The sequence below is a fragment of the Hippoglossus stenolepis genome, chromosome 12 (assembly GCF_022539355.2).
Source record: "Hippoglossus stenolepis isolate QCI-W04-F060 chromosome 12, HSTE1.2, whole genome shotgun sequence".
NCBI lineage: Eukaryota > Metazoa > Chordata > Actinopteri > Pleuronectiformes > Pleuronectidae > Hippoglossus > Hippoglossus stenolepis.
In genome coordinates, this window is record NC_061494.1 from 19,244,787 (window position 1) to 19,257,174 (window position 12,388).

Below are 12,388 nucleotides of genomic sequence, written 5' to 3' on the forward strand. Positions count from 1 at the left end.
CCTTTTAAATTTTCTAAATATGAATGTAAAGAACAACAAAAAACAAAAAAAGAGCCAGTGCTCACATAAGCAGACATAAGTTTGGCACAATATAAATGCTTAAAGCGTAACTTGAAATAAAAACTACAGACTACAAAGCTTTTTTGGGTCGTTATTTGCAGCACGTTTCTGTATTTGTATGTGTTGTGACTTTTTGCACCGCATGTGTCGTCAAACTGAAGAAGTTGTTTTTTTCTGTTTGCATGTGTTTTCCTCATTTGCAGTGCGTTGAGTTCTCTCAGCCACCGTGGAACCCTACCTCAAAATAAATCTCCTTCTGTAAAGTTGTATGTTTTTGCTTCGATGTACACTGCATTTTTGATGTTTTATTTGATTTATTCACCTGTTTTACTCATTTATTTATCTATTTTTTAGTGGGTTTACTTTGAGATAGTGAGAGAGCTAATGTGTGTATTTCATTGATGATATTGTATAAACTTATATATTCTCGATTTATTTAATCTAGCTTGTGCTTGCTTGTTTGGCTGGTAACTGACTTTGCCTACTAACTAATGTTTTGTGTATGAGGACCCTTTTAAATACATCTTCAAATAAAGTAAATAAATGAATAAAATACACATTATTTATACATTTCTTTAATGCGTAAGTTTATTTCATTCATCGACAAAAAAAAACAATTTAAATGTAAACACAAAAGCTCAGATCTTGAATGAAAAGGAGCAGATTCAAGCAAATAATTCAATACAATTTAAAATTTAAATAGCTGGAGGCCAACACAGATCCTCACTTCCCTCTATTTACATAAAATACATAAACACAGTACATTACAAGTACAGTAAGGAAGTAAATCCCACCACTGTATGTATCTGCACCAGTGGAATCCTGCACCAGAGACTCGACAATCCATTGCTATGCCTTGACGACCTGAAGTGTACGGAAGTAGCGTGACTCCGTGATCGTCGTGGAGGTAACAGGTGAAAACAGTCACACGCATTTGCCTGCGGTGATTCCCCGGCCGGTGAAGCTTTATTCCTTCCTGTCGCCACCGATACGCGTGACAGCCGAGCAGCCGGCGAGTTGATCCCCGTGTGGAAGCGGTCAGGCACGATGGAGAGGGACAGTACCGGTGCTGCGGAGGAGGAGAAGGAGCCGGCTTCCCCCCGGAGGATGGAGGTAAACGGGGACAGGTGCTCCGCCGACTCCCGCTCCTCCAGGACCGAGAGCTGCGGTGGTGATGTGGCCAAAGCCCGGTGGACCCTGCTCAGACAGGTAGGATCTTCCCAGGAGCGAACACAGCGTGGAATGTGTTTTTAGAGATGATGGAGATTTATATTTCAGTTATTATTCCTCATAACCAGGCGTCAGCAAATGTTTTAGTGTAGGAGCAACACAGGTCGCTGTGTTTTGGTTTGTCTGGTACATGATTTTGCATTTGACTAGTTTTATATTTTATACAAATAAAATACACTTGTGAAACTAGTTGTTGTAGCATCCAATTGCTAAAAACAGGTCAGCTGGACTTGGTTGAGTTTCTTTAGACTCTTGGATGAGAGAGGAAACATCTTCAAGAAACTCAACCAAGTCCATTGGACCTGTTTGTAGCACTTGGATGTTACAATGACCTGGATGACTGAGAATCTGCACAGACATAGTTGCTGTAATGTTATGAACTAGGAGCTGTGTCCTATTTCCCCTTTACACTGTTACAGCAGCTTATTCTAACATTACTCAAATGTTTGTTTAGTCAATTCTGCCACATGGACGGGAGTGAAATAACGTTTCTCTCAGATCCCCGGTGTAAATGTATAAGTAGACGGAACATACAAGTATGCAGTCACAGGACATATAAGTATGCAGCAGTACTCAAAACATAGCACACAATCAGGGTCAAATCAAAGTACTGTTGCTGTTGTTGTTGTCGTCTTTAAGAACACTGCCCCCTGTTTGTGTTGCAAATTGCTGACTAATAGAATCAGATGTTACCAGGTCATGTTGACTGGGATTTGCATGAGATTTGTTTGTACTTCACGTAGTTTGATGCACATGTTTAGATTCAAGCTGTATAAGGGGGACCTTGAATATTATCAGAGGAGGGCTGTGTCCATCTGTTACTATTAGCTGTAGTTACCAGTTTTTCTTCCTGTCATTTGTTCTGCCAATTTTTTTCCACAAAGTAGAACTAGTATCTGCTTTGACTTATCATGTAACTCACAACTTAAACTGATATATAACAATATACAGCGTGTAGACTTTCAGCTTTTTATTTCAAGACGTTTAACAAAGATATCACATCAACCATTTAGGAATTACACCCATTTGAATCCATCCATAAACTTGCCACAGGTTAGAATCTTCTCTCTCTCTCATGTGGCCCCAGAAACTCATTACCTACTGTTTACTTGCACAAGAACCTCAAACACACACGAGCAGTAGCTCTTTTCACCTTTTCCCCATAGATGGGCATTAGACAGATGTTACACTTGGCTGAGAGGAAAAGCTCCCAGGAGTGGGTCTAACTCACACTCTGCACTGTTTCCACCTGGCACAGTAATACACTCTTTGTGCTTCAGACTCTTCAGTGTGAAGATCAGACCACTTCCATTAGAAATTAAAGATATAACATTTGTTGAACTTCTAAACAGCTGAAATGTAGCACAGCCAAAACAGGAAAAGTGGTTATTTCTGAATATCCTCCGACCTCATAAGGGGATTTAAACGTTTTGCCCTTTTTGTGGAACTCAAAATTCACGAGCTCCCCTGTATCTCCACTCCTGTACCTCCCTCAGGTGCTGCGTCAGTCGTCGGCCGACAGTCCAGAGGTCAAACAGGCATCTGTTCGCAGGTTCGCCACGTTTAACCTCTTCAGCAGGAAAAGGCCTGTGACACAAGACCCCAGTGATACCTCAGATGACCAGTGGGTGGAGTACAGAAGTGTGTGCTTTCCAGAGTACAGTGCCTTACTCAGGTACACACACAACTCTAGTTTCATGATGGCACAAGTACAGTACAACACAACTATATATTATACCACAGCACATCAGACTATTTAGGTAAAAGTCAGTGTTATAAAATGTTTTTTACACATGGCTGACCTCAGATCATGAACTGATTCGATCATTAATCGTAATCGAGGTAAAGGTTTGGTTTGGTAAAGGCCCAACGTGTCCTCGAGAACTGTAAATACACGACACATCAAATACTTTCTCATTAGAACAAAGCCATGAGTCTACAATGGTGATTAATATTATTATTATTATATATAAAGCACTACACACGTTCTTCTCTGCTGCTGTCTAATTGTCTCTATTTGTGTTTCTCTCAGGGATAACCTGGGTCCTCTCAGGGTGAATGAAGTGCTCAACAGTTTCGACAACACTGGGAACGTCTGTGAGTACAAATTTGATCTTCATACTTGAAGTCATTTTATATGTGATGCATCTGTGCGTTTTACTGACACACACACACACACACACACACACACACACACACACACACACACACACACACACACACACACACACACACACACACACACTCATGCTGTTTGCGGTTCCTGTTTGATTGATGGTTTGATGCTGGTGGTTTGATTCTCTCTCTCTGAATGGGAGTGTTTGGCTTGTGTCATGTGCTCATTCCTCCCAACTACCTTCAGACGTCCTTTAGGGTGAAATCCCACTTTAGTCTTCTCATTACTTCAGTGGACAGTGATGAGCGGTTTGGGAGGAAACAAAGCTCCGACAGATCTGCACATGGTCTGTGATACAGAGAGAAGGAGCATCCTCCCAAACACGAGCCTGGATTCTGACCTTCATGTTGTGAAGCTCGACTGACTTTAATTCAGTTTTCTCTGTCGTGTTCCGTTGATGCACTTGTAGCTTTGCTTTCACTTCCTGTCCAGCTCATCACAAACCAGCTCCATGCAGTTCAGAGACTGTGCTGCTCCTCTTCATCTTGGGTCATTATTTTACAGTTCGATGAATCTCTGACCAACCAGTCTGTTCTCCTTTGTTACCTGTGCGGTTTTCTAACCATTCTGATAGAGATATACAGTAGTACCTCCTGCTGTGCAGTACTGTTCCTGTTAATGCACCAGAGTATCAACATCTGTCCTGAGAGATCCCATCACAAGTGGACAACATGGGTCCTGAATATTTCTCCTGTGACCATTTGTGATCAGATCTCACTTCCCTGCTCTATATGCAAATTAACACGTACATCCTTTCTGTTGGTTAAAACCAAATGATGTGGTTTTTACACAGCCTGAGATAACAGAGTATCTAATGTCACTGTGTGTCTGTGTTTGTCTGTGTCTGTGTGTGTGTGTGTGTGTGTGTGTGTGTGTGTGTGTGTGTGTGTGTGTGTGTGTCTGTGGATCGGCACACACGTACAATGTACACATTTCTTTGTCCCTGAAAAGGCCAAGTGTACTACTTTCCTTTGTACCGGTGGTGTAGGCTACATTATGTCAGTTACAAGATATATATATAGATTTAAGTACTTAATAGCATGTAAAATAATTGTCAGTGCATGTGCATTTCTTGTTTTACTAACCCTAACCCATATTTTGGTTAGTCACTGATTAGTGACAATAAAATACAACTTTATTGTCCACCTCAGAGGGAATTTGTCTTTCACTGCACCTCATGAAATATTGCAGAATCAAGACAAGGATCATTAGAAACAGCTGCAGCAAATGTGCTGATGCAGAAAATACAAATATGGGTGTGATAATAATAATAGTAATAATAATAAAGTGTTTTTCTAAAGCACTTTTCAAAGCCAGAGTTACAAGTTGCAGCACAAAATATAATATGAGTGCAAAGATAGCAAATGATAGAAAAGCCATCATACTTAAAAGGGCAATAAAACAAAACAGATAAAAGATGCTGCTCCATAGACGTTATAATCGGATAAAAAAATGTATTCATTAATTCTGAACCTGTTTGCGTAAAGATCCGTCTTCACAGGCACGTGATGACGAACATGGTGTGTTAGTGTTAACCAGCCAGATGGCTCCTCAGGAGTCAGTGTCAGAGGTGAAGACCATGTCTAGAGGCTACTTCACTGCACACTGGGATCAGACGATATAAGTCACGACAGAGCTGCTAGAACGGATGATCCCTTTTCTCTACAAGGAGACAATAGGATCAATACTTTTTTCTTTAGCGAGCTACAGAAGAGGTCATCGTCCTTGTACGACTCTGGCAGCTCCCGCTGGGCTCTTTGTATTTCACAGATTTTTGATTCTCTCCGTTCTTCTGTCTTTCTCTTCAGTTTTTCCTCAGTAACTAGTATAAACACACCTGCCCCAGTTTCTCCTCCCTCATTTCTGGCTGTGCACAGTATTACCCTCATCCCTTTTTTCCCAATCTGCCCCTCTTACCCCCTCATTTCTCCACCTTCTCCCCTCCCACCCCTCCATCCCTCTCCCCTCCCAGCTTGAGTCATGCTCGGCCAGATGGGTAACTGAGTTCCTGACTTGGCCGGTGGATTAGCACAGCCGGAGATGAGAGCATAGAGGAGTGGAAAGGGGGGGAGAAGAGGAAATGGTGGGTGGGCATGCCAGAGGTGGAGTGTGTGTGTGTGTGTGTGTGTGTGTGTGTGTGTGTGTGTGTGTGTGTGTGTGTGTGTGTGTGTGTGTGTGTGTGTGTGTGTTTGTGTTTGTGTGCGCGCGTGTGAGCGTGCACAAGGAGTGGAGAGCCACAAGCAAAGGGGACCTCATTCCTCAGACAATGAGCCAGCCATCTCCCTCTCCATCCCATGTTTGGGACTAGTAATGCGTGAGATCAATTAGGGCTGGTTGAGAGGAGGCTCTGAAAGGCCCAGAGTCGACCCTGTCAGAGCTCAGGGGTATATTTTTGGGGGTTGTGGTCGGAGAGAATCCCCTCTAAACACACACACACACTCGCTCGCACACCCACACCTACACCTAGTATTTTGTGCTCCTCACAAAGACACACAGCCACACACACAAATCTACACCCTCTTGCTAATAAACCCATTTTCACTCCGGCCACCATCACACCCTCTCCACCTTTCCTGCTATCTTGATAATCCCCCTCCCCTGAGGTGCGGACAAGTCCAGATCCTAGGGGTCCTTGTCCTCCTGAATAGCAGGCTAAAAAGTCCGGCCGGATTAGCTCACCGCCTCCAAAATGTGTGGACTCAGCTTAAAATCGCACCCCCCCCCCCTCTCAGCACGACGCTCTCTGCCCGGCCATTGTGTTTGTCCCACCACTGTGCACGTATGTGAACAATATGTTGTTTCTTAAGGCGACGATAAGCTGCAGTCAATGGTTTTATTTCCAGACGAGAGGGGTCTCAATGAAGATGTTGTAAGCAGTGGAGAGTGTTTGCAGAGACAGCAGCATATGACTGAGAAGACTCTGCACTGAAAGAAATGAAAGTAGAAATCACTAAACTACATTTAATGACTTCTTAGGTACCACTGAGGACGTGCATCTGACTGGGCCCAAATTATACGAGTCCCATAGGGTTTCACTTTACTGCTGTGGGTCACCTTTTATTCGTTTTGCAATGAATTAACATAACCATGCAGTATTTTACCAGCATCAATTTTCAATGTTATCGGGCAAAAGGTGGAATAATAAAAGATGGATGATTGTTCCTCTGTCGTGGGAATCTGTAGCCTGTGTAGAAAGTGTCTGCTACTGAACTTGGAATTTGATTTGCTTCTGTTAGACTGAAGACACATGTTCTCACTGGCTTTGAGTTTCCTTTTTATCAACATCGTAGCATTTTATTTTATTTTATTGAAATTTTATTTTTGATGTCAGTCTGTTATTTTATTATTCTGTATTTTTCTCCAGCAAAGTTTTATTGCTGGTGAAGGATATTAAAATAGGACTTTAATAACTTCTTTAAATTTCTCTTTGAAGCATAAAGACAACACATTAATTAAACATAAATATGTATAAATGTTTTAATGTTATGGCAGATATATGTTTTAATTTGTGTTCACACGTGATGAGAGGTCACAGTACATATCACCCCCTCTGGTGGCCATCCAGAAGTCATGGATTTGCAGTTACACTTGTAGCTCATTATGTTGTCGGTGAATGATTGGGGGCCTATTTATTTCAGACTGTTCTTGATCACTTTGAACTATTTGAACTCCGAACTTCCGACCTTCCCGGTTCTTTAGCCGACGGAGGGGGCTTGTAATTGTAAGAGCAGCTTTGTGGCGGCGTTGTTTGGGGTTTTAGGGGTGCTTGTTTCCTGCGAGGGATCAGGACTGTAGAGCACAATGCAGGCCCTTGGGGTTGGGTGAGTACGAATGCATCAGAGAAGGTGTGTGCGTGTGTGTGTGTGTGTGTGTGTGTGTGTGTGTGTGTGTGCGTGTGTGTGTGTGTGTGTGTGTGTGTGTCGCGCTTTGAGAGGGTTTAAGTAAAGCTTGTTGACATTGCAGGGCTTTTGGTAAGAGGACTTGTTGGTTTGTAGAGTTACTTGTTGGGTTCATGTTGCAGGCAGAGGTCACACTGCTCATACACACACTCACACACACGTAGAAAACAGGAATATATTATCGTTGCTGCAGGTTTTAGCGCCACTGATGCAGTTCAATCTCATTCAGAGCGGTGCTTTCCCTCTTCCTGCACTATTATGTCTTTGTGTGTGTTAGTAATCAAGAGCCAGGCATCCTAATGAAGCTAAATAGAGCCTTCTTCACTCCAGCTGTCATTGTCTGAATGCCTGGTCGCTCAGTCGTCCCTATTATCTCCCACCGACTTCACCTATCACCCCCGCTGTAAATACTATAAGCCCAGAATGTTAGCAGGTCATTTCTCTGTGTGTGTGTGTGTGTGTGTGTGTGTGTGTCTGTGTGTCTGTGTGTGTGTGTGTGTGTGTGTGTGTGTGGTTGTGTTGTGTGTCGTGGCGACTGTTTGTTACAGGAAGTGTCAGCATCTGTTACGACAGTGTTTTGTCTCTGAACGTGGCAGATAAATGTCCGATCAAATGAGCCAATCATCAGTGAACATGAGAGGTGTGTGTGTGTGTGTGTGTGTGTGTGTGTGTGTGTGTGTGTGTGTGTGTGTGTGTGTGTGTGTGTGTGTGTGTGTGTGTGTGTGTGTGTGTGTGTGTGTGTGTGTGGGTGTGTGTGTGTGCGTGTGCGTGCCTTCTGTATCCAGTGGATCTATCACAGGCATGTGTGTGTGTTTAATGTGTTGCTTGTTGTGTCCAAGTGTTCTTAGTGTGTGTGTGTGTGTGTGTGTGTTGTAATAGGTGCCCCCCCGTAGCCTCCCCTTGTGTCAAGCCTACAGCAGAGCCCTGTTTGCATAATTATGCTAATTCATTGTGCCATAGTGCTAATTAGACCTTGTTAGACAATAGAGCTAGACTGGGAGCTGGCAGGCACACACACACACACACACACACACACACACACACACACACACACACACACACACACACACACACACACACACACACACACGCTCACTCAGACTGTTGTGTCAATGACAAGGTTTGTGGTCCCCCTCTGCGCTGTTTATAACATGCTCTCTATAGAAATGGTTCTCCACTGGTGTGCTCTGGACTGAGCTCAGGTGGCTCGTCTGATTTTTATTTAAGCTAATGGAACAAAAATCAATGTGGAGCAAGAATATGACACACGCTTCCCCTGACTCAAATAGACAGGCCCCTGCTCATATTCTCTATATCTTTATTTATTCCTTTGAGCCGTTGTTAATTGCTCCTTTGCCAGGAATATGTAATATTTCTATAAATTCCATTCCTCATTATTTATATTATAATATATATATATATTATAATATTATTCATATTATATAGTGATTATAACCAGCAATACTCTCCTAAGTTTGTTCTCAGATCACGTTTTGATTTGTTCACAAGTCAATCGAGACCTGATTAATTTTTGTAATTTCTAGAATTAAAAATTTTCTTCAAATATGTGTGTGGCATTTTGAAGAATATCTTATAAGCACTAACATTCCCTCATTTAACCGTCCTAACTCGTGTTTAACTCATTTTCCAGACATTTGTTCAAGTCGACATTGTGAAGTCAGTGGTATCAGAGTTTTTAAGATGTAAAGAAATTCTTCCGCATGAGCTGATTCAAATGAAAATCAGATAACCCCAACTGGGCTTTAGAATGTTTCCTCATAATATCCAACCCTGATACCCCACTAACATGCTTCAGCAGAGAGTGAATAGACGGCTTAGGTTGTTGGAAATGAGCTAAAATACCTACAGGAGCTTGTGTTCGATTACAAAAGAGACAGATTTGTAGTCACACATTGGTTTTACTCTGCATATTACTCTCACAAAGACTTAACCGCTCTGTTGTTTTACATGCTGTGGTCCGACAGGGGTTAATTTGATCTAAATCATTAGAATCACAATGAGCTACAGTGTTTTTTTAATGGTACAGGCCGCAAAGTGGTTAACAGGGATCAGTAAATGTGGTGGAAGTAGCTGGTAGCTTTTCCCACTATATAGTTAAATACATTCTGTGCTTTCAAATGAAATATTTTTTCTCCTGTAAAAAAAATGTAGAGGAAATACTTATGATAGACATTTAGAGATTTTTAAGATGTTTCTAAGAAGCCAAGTGAATAATAACCCGGCACATGATATGATGTTTGCTTCCTTTTGTATGTTTTTAACAGTTCAATAAAACTGAAATACTCCTGAACTGATTTTTATCTGCTGCCTTTGTAATTGTTTCTTAGTCTATAGTTTAACCACTAAATACAAAAAGATAGTCACACAGTACGTGGATGTGTCTTGTGTGTGTGTGTGTGTGTGTGTGTGTGTGTGTGTGTGTGTGTGTGTGTGTGTGTGTGTGTGTGTGTGTGTGTGTGTGTGTGTGTGTGTGTGTGTGTGTGTGCTTCACTCTGTGGTGCAGCGGTTGGGGGTTGGAGGCAGCGTAAGCAAGACTTGAGTGGCTCGAGGGCACATTGAAAGAGTTGCCGGTTGACTTAATTGTAAGTAATTGATTTTCGCTTCTTGTCTCCTCCATCCGTTCACCAGAGACAACACGAAACAGGGACTCGCCCCAAGTACTGCTGGGTGCTGGAGTCTTCCTGACACCGGAGAAGTAAACAGTCACACAACTTGATGCTAATGTGCAGATGCTGACATAAATGAACACTTGCACACACACACAGACCCACACACACACACACACATGCACGCACATGCACGTGCAAGAAGAAATTCCCTGCAGTAAAGCACCATTATGACTTTGAGCACAATAGGGATTGAAGGTGAGCAGTTGGGTGTAGCTTTGCTGAGGGAGTCCTCTCCCATTATAGCCAGCAGTTGATTATGTGAATTTGTGCATGACTGAAAGAGAGAGATGTGTGTGTGTGTGTGTGTGTCTAGATGTGTGTGCACTATTACCAGTAAGCGGTGGGGATTAAGTTCAGGAAATGAGTAGAGCGTTAAAGGGTGCTTCCCTGCCCAGTGCTCCTGCATTGTCACCATTGCTAATACTCAGCTAATTACAAGGACATACTTTAACAGCAAGCTCAGGCTGTAACCCTCATGTCTCCCCACTCCGGTCCCTCCCTTTCTTAGGTTACCCCTTCACCCTAGAATTAGGGGATGAAATGAAAGAGTGAAAGAAAAAAGAAAGAGTAATAACAGGTCGCTCCCCTGCCTAAAAGCTCGCCCTCCCTCTGGACAGATACAATTATTGGATTTTTCTCCATTTAAGTCACCCGACCCCAGTGTGTGTGCCCCTCCTGGCAATGTCCCACCATGGTGCCTAAGCTCAGCCTACACCGGCCCTATTAAAACACACACACACACACACACACAAAATCATCATTCCACCAACACGCCACATCACCAACATATACTGTACTCTACTCCGTGCTGTTCCCTTTGAAGCTTTCATTAATGCAAAACAGTTAAAAAAATTTAAATGTGTTAAAAGCTAGAGGATGAACAAGAAAGTGCGACAGTGCTTATTAGTTGCTATGCCAACTCTTGTGGTAATCATAGCTTGGAATACTTCAAAAAGTTAAATTATTTTGCTACGTTGGGATTTATTTTAATGGAAGTCTTCAAAGCTGCCTTCAAGTATCTGAGTTGTTTTACATCACCCTGAAACTCTACGCACAGACAGTGAGGGTCAACATGAACAAGAGTGAGGTGGAAATTCTGTGTCACCTCTTAAGGATTTAAAAAATATATATTTTTAATAGGAGGAAGTTATGGACTCAAAGATGCACTGATTTAGATTTTGGTGCTTGGAGGTCAAAGGTCAAGTGAATTTCATTACATCTGGTACAATTCACCTGGATTCACTCATTACATTTCGGTTGCCACAGGTCAAACATGTTTTTGGCCTCTTGAATGAGATATCTCATGAGTGCTTGAGGGAATTTCTTAAAATTTCTTATATGAACCTGGAAAAAAAGTATGCAGAAATATGTACAGGGAAACTGCACTGGTTGGCCGGGGCCTACAACCGCAGTGCCATAGTTCTAGTTTGTCAAGAATCCCCAACAGAGAGATGGAGCAGCTGCCCGTCAGCCTTCAGCCTGTCAACACGTCTTTGCTTAACACTGCTAATGTGTTTGCTATTTAGCTAAGAAGCCATTAACTTGCTTGGTGACTCACTGTACGGCTTTAATGCACAAACTGCTTCAGTCACTTGTTCACTCTGACAGTCTCTCTCTGTCTGGAGACTCTAAATAGACCCACGGGGGCCTTTAACTGTCACTTGGCGCTAATGGGTGTGCTAAATGCTAATGTGAGTTAGCATCGGCCTCCGAGGGGAAAGTTAACAGATTTTCAAGTGGCCCTCAGAGACACTGCACTCATCACTAACTAGCTGCAGCATCTCTCTGGGGCCTCGGGCTGAGGGTCCGGAAGCTGCTCGGCTGTTCTGTTAACTGCCACATTGTGCGGGAGCTTTATTCTCTTTATATCAGAGCTTCAACTTTGGAAAAGGAAGATATATTGTCTCTGTTGGATATTTTTCTTTTCGCATTAATCTTTTAAACATTGATGCTCTGCTACATGTGACATCTATCGTGCCTCTGTCTGTCCTGGGAGAGGGACACTTGTTACCCTCTCTGACGTTTCTGTGTTTTTTAACCCCCTCCTCGATGGTAAAGGACCGAGGATCTGGTTCCGATTGTTAAGATCTATTAGTCACATTGTGATGAGTGAATATGGGCTGCATACAAATAAAATGCGATTTTATTTCACATTTTGAAAACGTTAAAAAGACAAATGAATGAGTGAAAACATATCCACATGGTTTATCTCTTATTATTATTATTAAGCGCTAATTAACTTGTAACTTTTCTTTAACTATTGAAGAACATTGTGCCAACTTCACAGTTACTTTCAGCACTTTGTCACTCTTATATATATACACACACACACA

At 42.3% G+C, this 12,388-nt stretch overlaps 1 protein-coding gene across 1 annotated transcript in view; it reads left to right on the forward strand.

Annotated features, from left to right (window-relative positions):
- Positions 1 to 910: 910 nt before the first annotated feature.
- The window catches only part of camkmt (calmodulin-lysine N-methyltransferase), a 100,348-nt gene continuing 88,870 nt past the window's right edge, over positions 911 to 12,388 (forward strand). The window contains exons 1-3 of the mRNA XM_035172716.2: positions 911 to 1,269; positions 2,787 to 2,965; positions 3,323 to 3,387. Of these exons, the coding sequence (XP_035028607.1) occupies positions 1,108 to 1,269; positions 2,787 to 2,965; positions 3,323 to 3,387 (406 nt within the window). The 5' untranslated portion in view covers positions 911 to 1,107. The remainder of the gene's footprint in view (positions 1,270 to 2,786; positions 2,966 to 3,322; positions 3,388 to 12,388) is intronic.